At 34.5% G+C, this 19325-nt stretch overlaps 2 protein-coding genes across 6 annotated transcripts; both read left to right on the forward strand.

Annotated features, from left to right (window-relative positions):
* Window positions 1-2074: 2074 nt before the first annotated feature.
* On the forward strand, window positions 2075-8936 carry LOC115971644 (protein ACTIVITY OF BC1 COMPLEX KINASE 1, chloroplastic). Its single transcript, XM_031091640.1, has 14 exons — window positions 2075-2608; window positions 3154-3360; window positions 3896-3985; window positions 4109-4255; window positions 4659-4823; window positions 5058-5198; window positions 5306-5485; window positions 6052-6247; window positions 6863-6990; window positions 7569-7640; window positions 7953-8065; window positions 8159-8306; window positions 8400-8469; window positions 8592-8936. The coding sequence occupies exons 1-14, from the start codon at window positions 2330-2332 to the stop codon at window positions 8654-8656; spliced, it is 2001 nt and encodes a 666-aa protein (XP_030947500.1). The 5' UTR covers window positions 2075-2329; the 3' UTR covers window positions 8657-8936.
* A 2116-nt stretch (window positions 8937-11052) lies between these two features.
* LOC115971092 (HBS1-like protein) lies at window positions 11053-19325 on the forward strand. Of its 5 annotated transcripts, none has more exons than XM_031090780.1 (13): window positions 11053-11188; window positions 11705-11867; window positions 11984-12102; window positions 12823-12975; window positions 13339-13560; window positions 13739-13816; window positions 15662-16212; window positions 16330-16440; window positions 16521-17008; window positions 17545-17713; window positions 18309-18548; window positions 18645-18779; window positions 18888-19325. In XM_031090780.1, the coding sequence occupies exons 3-13, from the start codon at window positions 11988-11990 to the stop codon at window positions 19017-19019; spliced, it is 2394 nt and encodes a 797-aa protein (XP_030946640.1). In that variant the 5' UTR covers window positions 11053-11188; window positions 11705-11867; window positions 11984-11987; the 3' UTR covers window positions 19020-19325. The 5 variants fall into 5 exon arrangements, with proteins under 5 accessions (XP_030946640.1, XP_030946641.1, XP_030946642.1 ...); XM_031090781.1 differs by having other exon boundaries at window positions 11807-11867; XM_031090782.1 differs by lacking the exon at window positions 11705-11867.

Raw genomic sequence — 19325 nt, forward strand, 5'->3', positions numbered from 1 at the left:
TAATTTTTTCTCTCTCCTAGTCTCTGATGCTCTCTCTCTCACCTCACTCTCCACTGCCGCCAATCACTCTTCTTCTTCCTCAGAACCCGTGACTTGAGTCCATGACTGACTAAATGATGCTGTCAATCTGATATTCCGATGAGCCAAAATGTTGCCCCCATTCCAACATCCTTTGCCTACATCCAGACCGCTCAAAAACTCAGATCCTCTTCCAGATCGCTCAAAAACTCTCGATAACCCATGAGATCCATCTGCTAAGTCGAAGTCCAAGCAAGCCGCTTGGGGTAGCTCCATGAGACCCATCTACACCTTCTCTACCTGGGTTTCTTTTGCTTTCTTTCTTTTGCCTTTTTTCTATTTGGCTTTTTGTTTGGCTGCTTAGAAAGTTAGAATTGTGTGTGTGCGTTTTATTTTTATTTTTAATTTTTGTTGATTGTTTATGTGTTTGATAGGAATGAATTAGCTAAAGATTTGTGGGTTGACGATGGTGGCTGGGTGGGTTGATGGTGGATGTGGATTGAATATTTTATTTGAATAAATTTGTATAATATACAGTTAATGTGGGTGTTTTGTAAAAATGATAATGTAAAATAGAAAAAGTAAGTTTTAAATGTGTAAATTTACAAAAATTTTGCATCCACCAGTGTGGATGCTCTAAGGGTAGATCCGATTTTATGTTACTTCCCTACTCATCAGATATTGGTTCTATTATGTAGCCGTTATTTATCTACATCACTTTTACCCTAAAAAACATACAAAGAAAATAAATCTAAAAGTTAAAGTTCCATAAAAATTATTGAAGTTTTTATAATTTGGCTAAAGAACACTAAAAATGAAAGAAAGAAAAAGTAAATAAAACCTGGTCATATTTTCTTTTATACTTATTGTGGTTTTGCCTAATAATAATAATCATTATTATTAGTATAAATAATTTGAGGACCAATAATGTAATTTCCTATCATATTCATAAATATATATATATATCTATATATATGAATTCATATATTCTAATATTTTATACAAGTTTGGGCTGTAGTATTCAAGAAAAAATTGCTGGATAGACTATTTCCAACAAAATATTAGGCGCATAGAATGCGTTTAAACTTATTTAGTTAGTTGGACTCTTTTTGAAAGTCGAGTTTGGTAAACTTGACTTTGGGCTGGAAAGCAAACACTATAGTGGCGTTTTTTTAGTGCCTACAACAGCATTTATAGAAAACGCCACAATAGGGTAGCCACTAAAAAAACGTCACAATAATGTTTGCTTTCTAGCCCAAAGTTGAGTTTGCCAAACTTGACTTTAAAAAAAAAGTCCAACTAAATAAGTAAGTTTGAACACATTCTATACGCTTAATATTTTGCTGAAAATTGTCTATTCAGCAATTTTTCCAGTAGTATCCAAGGCCACGCAAAATGATTTGGTTGGCTGACACTGAACACCTGAACTACAACTTTCAAACATCAATTACTTGAGGTTTTGAGCGGACTAACCTTCTTCAGCCTTTCTATGTAGTAAGTTAGACACGGTTTGAAACAATTTTAGAAAATAGCATCTCGAGTTTCAGAAACTCGAGATCCACATTATAACTCGAGTTCAAAAGACTCGAGTTGCGATTGTGAAAATCCCACATAGATCTCGAGTCTTTAAAACTCGATTTCCATGAAAAAAATTTCACTTATAGTGGCGTTTTTAAACCTTACAGTGACGTTTTAAAGCCCTATAGCGGCGTTTTTCTGCAAAAATTTTTTATAAGTACAGGTTTAGGGGGTCCTATAGTGGCGTTTTTAAGACCTATAGTGACGTTTTACAGACCTATAGCAGCGTTTTTTCTCAATTAATGGAAATCGAGTTTTTAAAACTCGATTTTCAGCCTGATTTTTTTCCCACTTTAACTTAATTCACTTACAAATCGAGACTTAAAAACTCGAGTTTTACCTTGGAACTCGAGTTTTAGACACTCGAGATGCTAGTTTTCAAAATTGTTTTGAAATGTGACAATTAACTAAATTTTTTAATATTTATTGTTATTTACAAAAAAAATTCTCAATTACTTTCATAAAAAACACCAACTACGTACGCACTTTGCGTTTTTGTCTGAAATTGATCTTAAAAAAACCGTATGAATATTCCCAATCCAACCCAAAACTTTATGTGGTTCCCAATCTTCTATTCACTTTTCTCACCCAAAAAAAAAAAGAAAAAAGAATAATATACCTTAAATTTTAACTAAAAACCAATCTTCCAACCCGTTTGCTGTCTCTTCACTCTTCAGCACCAAAGTTTAGTTTATTTATTTATTTTATTCTTTCTCTCTAGAGTTCTAGACCCATGAACTTAATACACACAAATTATGTTAACACAGTCCCTTTCTCTACTAATCGCACCAACTACTATGTCTATGTGCCATCACAAACTCTACCTCGCAAGAAGAAATCGAAACACTTGCAAGTGCGACTCTCAAATTCCGCAGCCGATGGTTCCGTAAACGGCACCGTACCGAGGAGGAGCTTAGCCGCTTTGCAATCAGCCAAATCCAGCAGTGCCTTGGAGCAACTCGATATCGAGCGCGGCGTTTGTGTGCCATTTCGCAAGTACTCTCCTGAAACAGTATGATTTTTTTTTTCTAATACATATTTTTGTTGAATTTTGTTATGTAATTGCTGTGTGCTTAGTTAGGATTGTAAATGAATCGAACTGTTTATGAACCCAACGAGCTAGGATCGGGAAAAGACTTGTTTATGTTGGTTTATTTAGATGGATTGTTAAAACAAGTCGAGATCAAATATAATAATGTGTTCGTGAACAAACTCGTGAGTGTGAAGCATGATTTAAGTATATATAATATTGTATGTGTACTCGAATACAAATATGTTTATATAGTTTGATGATGTACTCGAGCTTGGCTTGTGTTCAAATAAAATAAAATGGGTAATTTTTAAGTTTAATACTCGGCTCGTTTACAGGCCCTATTGATAATTGGGAGAAAGTTAAGGTATTGCAGTATGAATAGGACAATTTTGGTTTTGTTTTTGTGAACAATTGGATTGTTAAGATGAAATTGAAAATGATTTAAAAAAAATTTTTTCTTTCAGTTTGTCATGTATTTGTGTTTACCTTGTGGCTGAGTTTACATTATTGTTGTTGATAATTAGGTGAGGAATAAAGTATTGGAATCCAGAGGGGCTATTTTCTCGCTAATTTCGCGTGGTGTGGAGATAGTGTGGAGTTTGGGATTGTACTGGTCTGCCTTGGTGTATGATTTCTTGGTTGGAAGAGATGAAGAGGTTGTTCCCTTTCGTGCTCGGCAGCTTAGGAATCTCCTCTGTGATTTGGGACCTTCTTTTGTCAAAGCCGGCCAGGTTTGTTGCGTTTTTACTCGTATGCTATAGTCTTTACTCGTTATTCACTTTTGGGTTTTTGTTTTTGTTATCTCTTTAATAGCAAGTGTTTGTTAGCAGTACTCAACTTCTAAATATGGTTCACTTATATTTGTTATTGATATACTGTCAGTTCTTGACAATGAGACTTTCAAAATAGTGTTGTTTTTTTCCCTTGTATACGTGATTCAATTTTAACTGACTTGTTCATTTGGTTTTCTGTTGACTCAAAAAAATAATGAAAAAGTGCCTTTTCTGAAATACTTCAAAAATTTTAAAGTTTTACCCTGCTTGGCTGAAATTTAGCCCCCCAGATTTTTCATAATAGTAACTAAATTTTAAAGCTGAAGTAATCAAGTATTAAAATGAAAAGGTTGCTATTGAAGTGCATATTTTAGCAACTTCTCAATTATGGCATTGAGCTTTGAATCCATGGTTTTTGCTCAACTAGTACATGTGCTATGGTTTTGTGTTTCCCTGTTGATTGAATGTTGTTTGTGTATTGGGCCATTGGCAGGTTCTTGCAAACAGACCTGATATCATCAGAGAAGATTATATGAATGAACTTTGCATTCTTCAAGATGATGTTCCTCCTTTCCCCAATCAGGTAAAAGCTCATTTTGTCGTACTAACTACTAAATACTTCTATTCGTGATGGACCTTATTATTATTATTTTTGGTTGCATTGTGGCTGAAGTAATATTTTGTGGATGACTTGAAAATGGCCTAGGTTGCTTTCAACATCATAGAAGAGGAATTGGGCCAACCACTTGAAGCTGTTTTCAGTAAAATTTCATCACGGACAATAGCAGCTGCAAGTTTGGGTCAAGTTTACCGAGCTACTTTACGTGACTCTGGGGAGGAAGTTGCTATTAAGGTTGTATGAAATTTACCCTTATTTTGTTATCCTTTTTTTTTTTTGGACATTCATGGGTTGGGAATTTTTAGTTTTATAGAGATAACAAATGTGACCTGTATATTTTAATGCTATCGTTTGCCGGTGTGATTCATGCTTGGTGAAGTCATCAGTTCTCTTGTTGCCATGTTTCCTCAGATTAGTGCAAATGCTTTTCATTAGTGCTTGATTATGGTGCCACTTATATAGTATAAGGTGGAAGCGTCAAAGGGGGGGAAATTGTTTTCATTAAAGTAATCAGGTTTTGGTTTTGAATGTGCTTAATTACATGTAAGCTTATCTAGTTTTATAGGGATTTTGTTTAACTTGGACTTCAAAAACACAGTCTGTCTAACTAATTACAATTCTACTCATATAATTACAGGTTCAAAGGCCTCAGATAGAGCCTATAATTTATCGGGATCTTTTTCTATTTCGCAATCTTGCTTCACTTTTGAATGGCATCAGTCTACAGAAACTGGGGTGTAATGCTGAGCTGATAGTTGATGAATTTGGCGAGAAGCTTTTGGAGGAGCTTGATTACACCTTGGTACCTTTCAGAACTTTCCTGTTTGGCATTAAAAGTTTTTTAGTACCTTGAAATAAAGATTATGGGTGTAATTAATAATGATGTAAAAAAAGGCACTAATATAAAGCATGTTGGCTGAATAACGTTTATGAAACCTGTATGATAATTGAGCTACCAATGCACTTGCATTTCAGTAATTTATTTTACTTTTATATTTAATGAGATGTAGCATTATGTTTCTTTTCTCTAATTCAGGAAGCCCGCAATATTGAGGATTTTCTTGAGAACTTCAAAAATGACCCCACTGTCAAAATTCCTCGGGTTTACAAGAAGCTTTGTGGGTCACGTGTTCTGGTTATGGAATGGATTGATGGCATCCGGTGCACTGATCCACAGGTTTGATTATTAAGATAGAAGCTGCTGCTTTCATATATATATATATAAAATTTACAAACCAATTGATATCACTTCGTTAGTAATAATCTTTCCTCCATATAACTCAGGCTATTAAGGAAGGTGGCATTGATGTAAATGGGTTTTTGACAGTTGGAGTTAGTGCTGCTTTGCGGCAATTATTAGAATTTGGGTTATTTCATGGAGATCCACACCCTGGAAATATTTTTGCTATGCGTGATGGACGTATTGCATATGTGGACTTTGGAAATGTTGCTGTGCTTAGTCAGGTAATTTGTGTTTTTGCAGAGATATTAAGTTGAACTGTACATTTTTTACCTCTTTTTTTAGTAGTATTTGTGGCTGCATTTAATAACAATACAAGCTCATCGCACCCTATGAATATGAATGACCCAGCAGCAATAAAGGGCAATGGACTTGGGATTTTATATGGGCAATTAAGTATTTAAATATTAGAAGTTGAATATAATTGAAAGCATAGAAGAAAATTCCCTAGATTAAATAATGGCTCATCTGAAAGTTTTTGAAATTCTTAGATAATTTATGATGTATTTTTTTTATAATTATTCACCATAAATGCCACCTCCTCCTCCCATAAAAAGGGTGAAGGGTAAAGTTGTGGGTTCAAAAACCCACTTGGTGCGTGTGTAAACTTACCATGCTCACAAAAGCACTGCATGGTCCACCTGCCAAAATTGGTAGACTTCAAGGATTTGTTGGAACTATCCTTAAAGATAATGATTCTGCTATGTTTTTACTATTCTTTAGTCAATCTCATTTTGCATTGAGTTGCTTTCTGTTGGAACCACATATTGATTTCCTTTCAATCCTTCAGCAAAACAAACAGATCTTGATTGATGCTGTTGTCCATGCTGTAAATGAGGACTATGTGGAGATGGCAAATGATTTCACCAGGCTTGGCTTCCTGGCTCCCGGAACTGATGTCTCTCCTATAATTCCAGCTTTAGAAGCAATTTGGCAGAACTCTGCTGGAAAAGGAGTCTCTGATTTTAATTTTCGAAGTGTTACGGGTAATTTATCTCTCTGTTTTTTTTTTTTGGGCAGGGGATGCTATTGTTAGTTTAAAGTCCTACATTTGGTATATTCCATTTTATGCTCTCTGACTATATATAATCTGCACCTTTGTTGTACTTTCTGAAGTGTTCTTTTCTTGGTTTGTTTGATTTGTAAGTTTATGTCTTTAATTACCATGCTTAAAAACGAAAGAACATAGGGAGTGTGAGACTCTTAATTGTAAATTTATGAGACTTCTCGCTCTATTGTACTTTTCAAAGAATGCATTTTTGGTTGGGGACTTGTAATCTTCACACCCCAATGCACATGATAGAACTCTTTATGAATCAAATATTCGTGATAGTGACTTCTTCAGATAAATCACCCTGCTTTGGATATGATTTAGTACGACAAATGATGTTTGAATATCAAGTTTTATCCCAGTATATAAATGTTTCATATGCTTATTTAAAATTGTTGAACAATTTGAAGGTCATGCTGTTTGTTTCAGTGCTTTGCTATATTATCACTATTTGATCTATTACAAGAATAAGTGTATTACATGAAACTTTTTCATTTTGTAGTTACTTTTATCCTATACTACTTGTAAGCATGTGTTCTATCTGCTGCAGGTAAATTTAATCAATTGGTTTACAATTATCCCATCCGAATCCCGGAGAGGTTTTCTCTTGTTATCCGTTCTTTATTGACACAAGAGGGAATCTGTTTTACTCTAAAGCCAGACTTCAAGTTTCTGGAGGTAAAGATAAAGCTTCTTGTTTCCCTTATTCATGTTTGGGTATCCTATCTTCTTTTAAATTTGTGGATCTGTCATAATTTGAAATTATGATGTACATCAAACTTAAGTAGTTTGTTTCTGTCATCCCACTTGTCCTAACCTTCGGATATGTAAATGTTAATTAGATGTATCTAGCGAATTTAATCTATAAATTATAGTGCAGTTTTTGTTTCTATCAAGAAACATAAACTGCACTATAATTTCTATCAATAAATTACACTTTAAAAAGTCTGATACAATCCACCCCAGTGCCTTGTTGATGGCCCTGATCTCACAATGAGGGACTACAGTAGTTTGTTTTCTTATAGACGTTATCAGTTCTCTTTGCTAAAATTGTAAAGATATTTATTCATTAACATAACAACAACCAAGCCTTAGTCCCAAAACATATGCTTAAAAAAATTTGGCTAGTAGCAATGATGGAAGCAGTTCTGTATATCTTATGATAACTATCCAAATTTTATCATGCCTTTTATTTAATTTATACACTATCATGCTCTCTATTTTCATGTAATTATTGATGTTAACTAATTGAATAGGTTGCCTATCCATATGTGGCAAAGCGCCTTCTAACAGACCCAAATCCTGCTCTACGTGAACGCCTCATACAGGTCAGCTCAAAGTCATTCTTCTTGGAAACTTCATTTTTCTTAGAATATTCACTTCTTTTGTCTCAGAACTAATTTCCTTGAATTTTGATGTGTATATTTTAATATATTTAAGTTAGAGAAGCTTCTAATTTTTAAGCAACTATTTGTCTTCTTTTTCCCTCTCTTTTTATCAAGCTACAGATTAGTGACTATATGCGGTTTCTTTGGTAGTGCTCCTGTATGTTTTCCAATATCTCCGCTGGCCATGTTGCACCAACATAGAAATTTTTCTCCAGTTACAACCTTTAATAGTGATCTGCTTTTTTGTATTAGGTTCTATTTAAAGATGGTATTTTCCAGTGGAAACGGCTCGAAAACCTTATTGTTCTTGCTAAGGAAAATGTCACCAAGATGAGCAGCAACCCTGCATTGCAAGTAAAGGAAATGTCTGTATCTTTTCTTAGCCACTTGCTTCTTTTGTCTTTTATTCCGCTTGGGAGTTTTAAGAACCTTTGTTTACATAGAGCTTCTTTAAACAGGCAAGGTTCAAGAGACTGGCGAGTTCAAAGAAAACTAGATCTCACAGATACCATCAAAGATGGAGCTCGCCTTTTCCTTATTGATGAAGGAATCCGCAGACAGCTTCTTCTTGCATTGACTGAAGATTCAAAGCTTCACATCCAGGAGGTCTGTAGATCTGAAAATTGTTTTTTTTTTTTTTTTTTTTAATGGCCATAATACTTGGTTTACAAGAATGCTAAATTATCGTGTCTTGTATAGCTCGTGGATGTCTATAGGCTGCTTGAAAACGATGTAGATGTACCGTCAGTAGCCTTGGAAGTAGCACGAGGTAAACCTCATTTTGACCTTTTGAACATAAAATGACAACTTAATTGAGTAGCTCTGTGACATAATGCAACCCAAATCTTATGTTTTGATTTTCTACTCAAACTTTTATGCTGGGACTTGCAGATTTTCCAACCGTTGTCCGGGATCTCATGCTTTCCTGGAGTGAGTCAATCTTGGCTGATAGATAATTAAAAAGCTTTTGAGCAGCTGCGTAGCAACTAGCAATACAGATCTTACTTATTCAGATGCTTATATCATAGGATGTCAACTTTACATCGTTTTTTATATAGGAAGAGCTTGTTGTTTCAAGTTGTACAGGCCAAGCAAATGTTGTAACATTAAAAACTTCACTGCCTCTGTATACAAACCATTGTTTATATGAATAACCAAAATAGACTTTTAATTTTGAAGAGCAAATTAAAGTCTCAAAGGAAAAACAGCTCTTTTAATAAGTTGGCCTTTCTCAGAGATTTTGACTTTCATTCAATTTTTTTGGATCGTTTCGGTTTGGCTGTATTTGGAATTGTACTGTAGGAGTTGGAATTTATTTTCGTTTCTGTTTTGCAGGGTGTTCATGAGCAGGGGTCAGGGGATCTGGCACTGCTTTGTAGCCATGCCTAGAATTGTACTGGGGGGAGTGATGGATTTTCACTCCAACAATCGATGTTATAATAATAATAATAATAATAACAAAATAAAAGTTTTGACTTATTTCAACTCATCTACTCTTTTGCCACTTTTGAAAGCTCATATTTTCCTAAATCAACTTCATAGTCTGTTTTGATTTTTTAGATCAAATGTAATCTATCTATATAATATCTAAAGGTAAAGCCAAACATTTATTGTTATTACGCACATGTTAAGTTATATCAACGTAGTATTTCAGTTTATTTCGGTGCTTTTATTTAAGAATAAGAAAAGACAAATTTGGATTGAGGATATCTATTTTAAGTCCAAAATTATTAGAAAATATAGATCTCACTTCCAAATTCACCGTTTTATTCAGAAAACTATGTTGACTTGGATGCCTTGATGACAATCCACATTAAAATTAATGTGGAAGTGTAAAATATAATTAAGAGTTCGAGCTTATCTTCTTCTTTTTAAAAAAAAAAAAAAAAAAATTTAATATTAAAGTTTTGAAAGTCGTTATGTTTTGATTGGAATTGCATGAATTTTCTGTTCCTATACATAAACCAGTATAACAAATCACATCCCTTAATTTTGTTTCAATGCAAATTCTGGACACATCAACCTAATTTTGACCATTTTATCTAAAATTTGTTCATTCTTACGAAATTTCGGACTGCATTTTTATGTATGAGATTTTATTAACTTTTACTTAAAAAAAAAATTATGAATTGATGCAAGGTTGTCAAAATCGGGATCCTATGTAGGATCGTAGAAGGTAGGTAGGATCGTAGATCGTAGGATCGGATCGTGAATCGTAAGATCCTACCTATTTTTAGATTTTAAGCAAAAAAACCTATTGATAGTGACTTTGTATGTTATATAATCACTTAAAATATGAATCCGTCCATTAAAAAAAAAAATTGCATCATAAAATGTAATTTGCTCGCACTATATCGTTCTTATGTTATTCTAACGAAACAAAATATATTCAACTTTTGACATAATATATCTAAAAAGTTCAGTACATGTTTAATTAGTAACTAAGTACCAAAATATTATCTACTCATATGGAAAATGTTTTCCAAATTCTAAGTTCCAAATCTAAAATAAGTTAGGCTAGTTAGCATATAAAAATTAGCTAACTACAAATTTACAATATGTAATCCAAAAGAGAATTCTCAATCTAAGGTAAACTAGCTAATTACAAATATGAAATCCAAAAGAGAATTCACATTCTAAGATTCTTCTAATCTAATCACTGTTATTGTCATATCCCATTTCATCATCTAAATATTTTAGGTTTTGTTTTTGAAAACGTTAAACTTAAGTACTATAGGTTTTTTTGAGATTTTATGTTGACATAGGGGTAAATTTGGGACTTCAATTCATTATTGAGCTTCTGATAACCTGTTGGGCTTGTGGGTTTAGGTGGATTATCTTACCCAAATGAATCCCACTTAAAAAAAAAAAAAAAAATTAAGCCAAATGGTAGGATCGGTAGGATTTCCTACGATCCTACCATTTTTGCGATCCTACTACGATTTTAAATTTTTTGGTGATGTGGGATCATAAAATTGTGCGATTTTACGATCCGGATCGCGATTTTAACAGCCATGAATTGATGTAAGTAGTAACATGATAACATGACCATGAACTTCCAAAAGACTTTTTTTTTTTTTTTTTGATACACAAAAAACTATTGTTATTCATAAATAATTACAGTAAAAACAAAAGTTATACAACTTATTTCAAATTATGATGCGGCAAAAAAAAAGTTATAACTTTTTTCTAATTTTTTTTAATAAGTTACATAACTAATTTAAATAATACAATGTTTTGAATTATCAATACCTTAAAATAAAACTTTTAAAAAATTTAAATTTTATTGACAAGTTACTTTTTAGGTTCAAAAGGCTATAAAAATTAGAAAAAGGTTTTCACCCGCCCCTTTAACCTCTTTTACAAATGGGTATCTACTAGAGAGCTGAATACAATACAGTAGAGACTAGAGAGAGAGAGAGAGAGAGAGAGAGAGCAAGCAGAAGAAGCATCTAGCTTCCTTGCTCGCATCATCACAGTTCTACCTGGTAAACCACTTTTCCTTTTCCCTCTTTCTTTATCGTAGAAACCCTAACTATCATATATATCACAAAATTTCCTTTTATTTCAATTCTCAGTGGAATAAATTTTGTTAATTTTATTTTCCATTACTGCACATTGCTTGGCAGAGAGACAGACATGGCTGTGAACCTGACGTAATTAATTTTTTTTTTTGTGAAATATTTTCGATTGATTTCTGTAAGTATTTTTCCAAGAGTTTTACAGGAATCTCATTTTTTAGAGACGATCTTGATTGACTCGCTCCTCGTTTGGTTGCCGAGAAAACTAGGGAAACAATAAGGAAATACGAGAAATGAATTTTATTTTAATTAATTCAATTAATTAGCTGTTTTTAGGCGCAGTTGAGTATAATTACATTTTGTACCATTTTGTTTTATTTTGATTAAACATAATTAGATCCAAATATTAAAAAATTTAATATAATGGTGCTATGTAAACTTTTTTTTTTTTTTTTTTTTTGTGTGTAAATGTCTGGCGTGCAGCTTTATTCATGTTCAAGAAAGAGAAAGCAATTTTGCATTAGTGTTATCAGTTATTGGATTGAGGTTGTGTGAGCTGGGACTATAATATAGTGCGCCCTGCAGAAGGTTTGGTTGGCCAATGGTGTCGCTGGATTAATTATTCTTTGCGTGCTACGTCGTCAGGGTATGTGGGTCTTTGAAAATTGAGGTTTCTTTGTTACATTGTGTGTGTGTGTGTGTGACTTGAAATCTTATATGCAAGTTTATTTATTTATTTCATGTCTCTTTCTCTCTTTTTAGGACCATGCCTCGTAAAGTAAACTATGGAGTTGATTATGATGAAGAAGTTAATGACTATGAAGGTTATGATTATGATTATGATTATGATTATGATTATGATGACGACATAGAAGACAATGGTAAGTGACGTTATTAACTTGAACTTCTCTTTTAATTGCTTCACACTCAAGTCTTTCCTTTTTTTGGTTTGCTCTTGGCTACTTGTTCTATAATTAATTTCCCTCACTTTGCTATCCGCATAATGTTTAAACTTGCTGAAGACATGGTATACCTAGGGTTAACATCATGTGATGTAGTGCATTGGAACCTTATGTTTAGTCTTAGACCAGTTCAAGATTAGGAGTTGGATTCAGTTACTACTTTTCTTGGATTTTCTGTATTTAACTCAGGTATGTGTTGAAAATGGATGATAAAGTGTGTTAGAAATTGAATCAGAAATGGTTTTTTTTTGTGTTTGTTTGTACTGTGAGGTTACGAGAAGGGTTTCTAGTGTAGATTTTCCTTGGAGGGCTATTTGGAGGGTGATGGCAGCCATGAAAGTAGTCGTTTTTGTTTGGACTGTCTTTGGGGGAAAATTCTAAGAGTAAATAATCTTATAAAATGAAGAAGACTATTGTGGATTGGTTTTGGATTCATTGTATTCATGATTTTTATGTGGAACTGTACCTCAAATCTATGTGATTATACAATCTGTATCCTGCACTGATTCTGCATTCGTGGTTTTTAAAGTGTGTTGGATCACTTGGGGAATATGATGTTTCATGATCCGGATTGCAGTTTTGATAACCATGGATATACATATTCTCATTGTATAAACTCTGATGTTTATTTTGTCACAGGGAAAGCACCTCAGTCAGAGCAAGAAACTTCTAAGCGTGGGCTTTGGCGTTGCTCTGTATGCACTTATGATAATGATGAGGGTTTGTTTGCTTGTGATATTTGTGGGGTGCTAAATCCTTCAAAAACTGGCACCAATATTGATAAGCAAACAGGTATTCAATTCTACCTTGTGATCATAATTCATATATTCTTGCTTTCTGTGAACTAAGCTTCTGTGTATGGATTGACTTTTACTGATTTTTATTTTGTGTGATTGGGACACTCCTCTCTTGTCCCCCACTCACCCTCACCCCCCCCCCCCCCCCCCCCCCCCCCTCCTCCCCCTCTCTCCTCCTCTTTTAATTCAAAATGTATGTTTGGCTTTTGGCAAGACCTCACATGTTGAACTAAGTTTTGTACTGAGGTTGTCATGCAGACAGCTTGTGCCTGTCTTGTCACCAATCTTATTCTAGTGTCTTTGCCAGGTTTCCTTTCAAGTTTGTTGTGCTTTTATAGAATAGATCTCTTTCGTGCAGTTAAGGGCATGTGCAAAAATTCTGGAGCATCCAAAATGGCCAAGTCTCTTTTTGCATCATTGCCGCAACGGATACCCAAAAAGGCTGTATCATTACAAAAGCAGAATGATGTTTTTGTGAAGGAAGAGGGCAATAACTCCCACAAGCATATGAATATCCAAGGACAATTTCATGAATTCCATAAGGCTTTTAGTATTCATAGCTATCACCATGTTAATATAGGTCTGCACATGCTTCAAAACAGGATGTTGATATATAGAATTAGAGTACTCATTCCTCTTGTAGTTGAGTATACTTTGTATCCACCAGTACTGTCTTATTCCAAAATTTTTATTTCTCCAGAAGATGGCCATTATACATTGTTAGATATATTCTAACCTTATTCATATTGATGATACAGCCCCTTTCAAGTTTGACGTTCCATCCCCAGATGATTTGGTTTCTAATGGACTACGCTCCTCTAAAATGGGTTCAAAAGGTATCTTGTTGTGGTTGCAGATTTGATTGTCAAACATCAATTCAAATCAAAAAGAAAATACCCTTTTGATAGGATATATAGTCATGGAAAGAGCTTTAGGACTAACTTAAAAATTATGTGTTTTTAATAATTCTTCTCATGGGCATGGAAGTATCCTTTCCTTTTAAATGCTGTGGAATTCGGTTAACACAACATTACAAGTTATCTTTCTAGTTTCAATTAGCATCATTCATGATTGGCCCCTTTTTTTTCGCTACTGATAAATTTTTCCAACTTAAATGTTTAAGTTGTAGGATGTATAGATAATCTATCCACTCAAATATGTGTTGTCATGATTGTGACTTGGCGACATCCTTTATGCTATTTAGTTATTTTGTGATGACTAAAATATAAAGAAGCTGAGTGATAGCATAATGTGAGATTGCCAATTTTGAAAACTCAATTATTTTTATTTGCAAAGCTGTTGCATTGAAGTTCATAATTGTTTGGAATGGTTCTTTTGAAGTTAAGTCATACTACAGAGTTCTTATGAACAGGTGTACTCATTCCTTCCCATGGAGAAGCATTGGGAAGGTGAAAACTCCTACTAGAGTATCTTTTTTCACATGGACAGCAGCCGAGGGAAATATTCTTACATTGGATAATTGGAGGAGAAGGAATATTTGTGTTGTTAATCAGTGTTGTATGTGCAAGAATAGTTGGGAATATGTGGATCATCTTCTTATTTATTGCATGTATGCACATAGTGTATGGACTTTGTGTTTTTTTTTGTTGGGTGTCTCTTGGGTGCTGTCCAAGCAAGTGGTGGAGTTGTTGGCGTGTTGGAAAGGGGGTTTTAGATGCCATCGGTCTGTGGTTATTTTGGGGAGCCTATTCAACCTGTACATTAGTTTCTTTTATTTAATAAAGATTCTCATTACCTATCAAAATATTATCGTGCTTCTCTTAGCATGAAAGTCTACCTTTGAACTGAATTCCAGGACACATTAAGAGCATTTTGACTAGCATTCTGGGGGTCTAATGGTCTATAGTGCACCACTTTAGGAGGATCATTCTCTACAAAACCCAGCCCTAGACCCTTATAAATTGCCTCATTAAGTATTTTGTAGGGGAAAAAAAAAAGCATATGTAAAATCTCCATGAGGTAGTAAAAAATATTTTTTCTTGGGCAAACACAATTTATGCACCCTTATAGGATAGAATCCATGGCCTCATGTTCCACCCCTTGTTTATGAAGGTGGGGACGCCAATGGGTCCAAAGACCTTGGGGAATAGAATATAATTAGTCATTGGATTAGTTGTAAAATGTAGTAGATAAGTTCTACTTGTGTGAGTGTGTGTGTGTTTACATCCAATCTTTAACTGAAGTTGTTTAGTTTTAGATTTCTTTTTGTAATATATTCTGCTAAACTCTTTTTAATTAATTAATTTATTTATTGGTATTGTGCATGGGGTTCTACAAATAGAGATTCCATTCTGTTGTTTTTAGAGTCTATGTCCTTTTATACATAACTCTTTGTATTCTTTGTAATTGTTTTGTCTACATGGCCTGTGCATGCTTTAAATTGATTTGGTTTGGTTCTTCAACTAATGGTCAATAAGTTGATTTTGGGCTAAGAATTAGCCCATTTTTGGTTGGTTCTGGGTTGAGACCAAACCCTGACCCCAAGCTGTGTTTTGCCTCTAGTTGGAAATTGTACTTATTTTATTATCACAAAAGTTTTGATTCTCTAGTTTTCTGAGAAATATTGAGCTGGAGTGATTGAGGTTACTTTTAAAATCACTTTCTTGGTGTCCTGAGTTTTGATATTTTTATGTTCTTTGTGTACAACTTTTTGCTTGCAGCCAACTTTAATGACATGAATTTTTCAAGAGTTTCCTCAGGCATCACTGGGAAGAATGGTCTACTTAATATAAAATCAAATGCTGAAAGGTCAGATGTGTCATCATCATTGATGCTGAAAGGCAAACAAGATAGTTTTGATGACAACAATTGTTCAAAGAACAAGGCTCACAATGTACAGTCAAGTCTAAAAATTTCGGATGGCTCATTTGCAACCATGCCAAAAGGCAGACATCATAATGTGGACGAGGGTAGTTGTTCAAAGAATGATATGGCCAACATACTATCAAGTGATAAAAGCTCTCATAGCTCTCCTGCATTGAAACTGAAAGGCAGACATGAAATTACAGGTGATAGCAGTAGTTCTTTGATTAGTGGGGGCAAGCCACAAAGCCTTAACAGTAGTTTGAACAAAATGGCTCTTGGTGAGGGATCTGGATTTTCGAATAATGTGAACGCTAGAGGGACTCGTTCACAAGCAGAGTATAAACCCGAAAAGTGGATGCTCAATGACCAAGCTGAAGATACATTGATTCAACTGAATCTTGCGATTGTAAGTCAATCTTTAATTCCAGTCTTATGATCGAGGAAATCCATTCATTTAGCTCCTTACTAATTGGTTTATTCTAGACATGTCAGTGATGTCATTTCGCTAAATTTCTCACTGTAGGTAGGTCATGTTGATTCTGGAAAATCAACACTCTCTGGTAGACTTCTACACCTTTTGGGGCGAATATCCCAAAAAGAGATGCACAAATATGAAAAGGAGGCAAAGTTACAGGTGAAATCATTGCTTTCTGTTTATGGGTGCTTTAAAAGCTTGATGTTGTTATGTTTATGTGGTGTTTGTATCTCAAGCAGGGCAAGGGGTCCTTTGCTTATGCTTGGGCATTGGATGAGAGCGCTGAAGAAAGGGAAAGGGGAATAACCATGACGGTTGCTGTTGCTTATTTTGATTCCAAAAAATATCATATTGTTGTGCTTGACTCACCAGGCCATAAGGATTTTGTTCCAAACATGATATCTGGGGCAACACAAGCTGATGCTGCAATTCTTGTGATAGATGCCTCAATCGGTGCATTTGAAGCTGGTATGGACGGTGCCAAGGGACAAACACGGGAACATGCACAACTTATCAGAAGTTTTGGTGTTGATCAAATTATAGTTGCAATTAACAAAATGGATGTTGTGGATTACTCAAAGGAACGGTTTGATTTAATTAAACAGCAACTTGGAACATTTCTCCGTTCTTGTGGTTTTAGAGATCCTTCTATAATGTGGATCCCATTGAGTGCCATGGAAAATCAAAATTTGGTGGTGGCTTCTTCTGATGTTCGTCTGTTGTCTTGGTGAGTTTACTTTCATCCTTTGATTCTTTGTCATACATATTTTTGCTCTTCTATATCTTCATCTTTTCTACCCATGATAAACTTTTTCTCACCTTTGGGAACTAGAAACTGAGCATTAGATAATACTCAATTTGGGGAAGACCAGAAAAATTTGTACTAATATTTGACTTAGGGAGAAAAAAATGGTGCCTTGACCTACCTTTTTGAATCTTTTCATGTTCCCTGATGGGCTGAGTTAATAGAAGAGGTGACAGAAAATAAACAAATAAAAGTAAAGAAATGTTGATGGGATGAAAGGTAAAGTGTGGTGTAATGCTGGAAATCACCCTTTAGGTTGAATCAAGTATGCCACTGGTTTAAAATAAAATCAAGATAGTATAGAAACATCATTGATACAATATTCAATAAAGCCCTGATTTAGTGCCACAAAAATGTTGATGTTGGGATGGTAGCTTTCGCTTACAATGTTATGATGAATTTTCTCATACAATTGACATTGCTAACATCGAAATTTGACCAAGGTAATTGAAATGCAGGTATCACGGACCTTATCTGTTGGATGCAATTGATTCCCTCCAACCTCCCACAAGAGACTTGTCAAAGCCTCTGCTTATGCCTATATGTGATGTTATTAAATTGCCTTCACTAGGGCAGGTGTCTGCCTGTGGTAAAGTAGAAGCTGGAGCCCTTCGGAGTGGATCCAAGGTACACAATTGTGTGGTATTGGAAGTTTTTGTTGATCAATAAGGGATTCAATTCATTATTCTCCAAAATATGACGTTCATTCTATTGAGTTAAAATGCTAGATTTCTGCTATACAAAGATTTCCTTATATTGTTGAGTGAAACCCCAATTCCTTGATTATATGCAGAACATTCTCAGTTATTGTCATTCAAGAACGTCTTAAAAATTAGTCTTTGTCAAGTTTCCTAAATTTATTTTGCACAATTTACTGATTTTTATCTTTTGTTTTTTCATTGATGAAAGTCTGTGTTTAAATGAAGTCTTTGATGTTTACTACACATTTTTTTTTCAAATGCTCTAACAGCAGTTACTATGAATAGCCAGTCCATTTGTTTTCTCCTTCAATAGAAGTGATATACATGTTTGGACAACCATCTGAACTTACAATTTGGGATTCAGATGCATGTTTTGTATGACAATGACAGAGATTGCTGGTTTTAATTGAAATTAATCTTATTACATATGAGGCACAGTTTGTTTTCGTCACCATCCTTTTGAATAGGCAGTCCATTTCTCTAGTACTACTGCAATAACAGTAATTTGTGTGAAATTGTAGGTTCTAGTTATGCCATCAGGGGCTGTGGGGTCAGTACGTTCCTTAGAGCGTGACTCTCAGGCTTGTACTTCTGCAAGAGCTGGAGACAATGTGGCTGTTAGTCTGCAAGGCATTGATGCAGGGAATGTGATGGCCGGGGGTGTGCTATGTCACCCAGATTTTCCTGTTGCCGTTGCAAAACGTTTGGAACTGAAGGTCCTTGTCTTGGATATTACAACCCCAATTTTAATTGGTTCACAGGTATGATTTTCTGTGTATATGACATATATCTATGTTGTTTTTGTTCTCTTTTGTTTATTTATGGAAACAATATAATCCTCTGAGTGGAATGAACAGTTGGAATTTCATATACACCATGCAAAGGAAGCTGGAAGAGTGGCCAAAATATTGTCTTTGCTTGATCCTAAGACTGGCAAGGTGACAAAGAAGACACCGCGCTGTCTTACTGCAAAGCAGAGTGCAGTTGTTGAGGTGAATTACATGACAAAAATCATGTTACTAAGTTAAAGGTTGATGCATCCGATATTGTTTGAATTCTGGCAGCAAACGGTTTGACTTGTCTTGTTTTTGTAACTTCAGGTGGCTTTGCAGGGACCAGTGTGTGTGGATGAGTTTTCAAATTGTAAAGCTCTTGGGAGGGTGTTTTTAAGAGCATTAGGAAGAACTATTGCTGTTGGGATTGTAACCCGAATAATTGAGTCTCAGGAGTAGTTGATCTTACTTGAGAGATTATCTTACTTAAGACATTCCTCAATATTTCAGATCCTTTACTTGACATACTGTTAAAACTTTTTTTTTGTTGCCCTTTTCTCTCTTTAGAGGTCATATGCTCCGGAAACCTAGTGATAGAAGCCAATGTTGGGCTCATGAGTTTTCTCAAAATTTTATCAGCGGAAATCTTCTTTGGGCATGTTTATTATATGTGCATTATACAAGATAGGTATAGATGGAAAATACCTGTATTATGTAATATTTATTGATTCTTTTTTGCAATATATTCCTGAGTTAGAAGGTGTA

This window comes from Quercus lobata, chromosome 12 (assembly GCF_001633185.2).
Source record: "Quercus lobata isolate SW786 chromosome 12, ValleyOak3.0 Primary Assembly, whole genome shotgun sequence".
NCBI classification, from domain to species: Eukaryota; Viridiplantae; Streptophyta; class Magnoliopsida; order Fagales; family Fagaceae; genus Quercus; species Quercus lobata.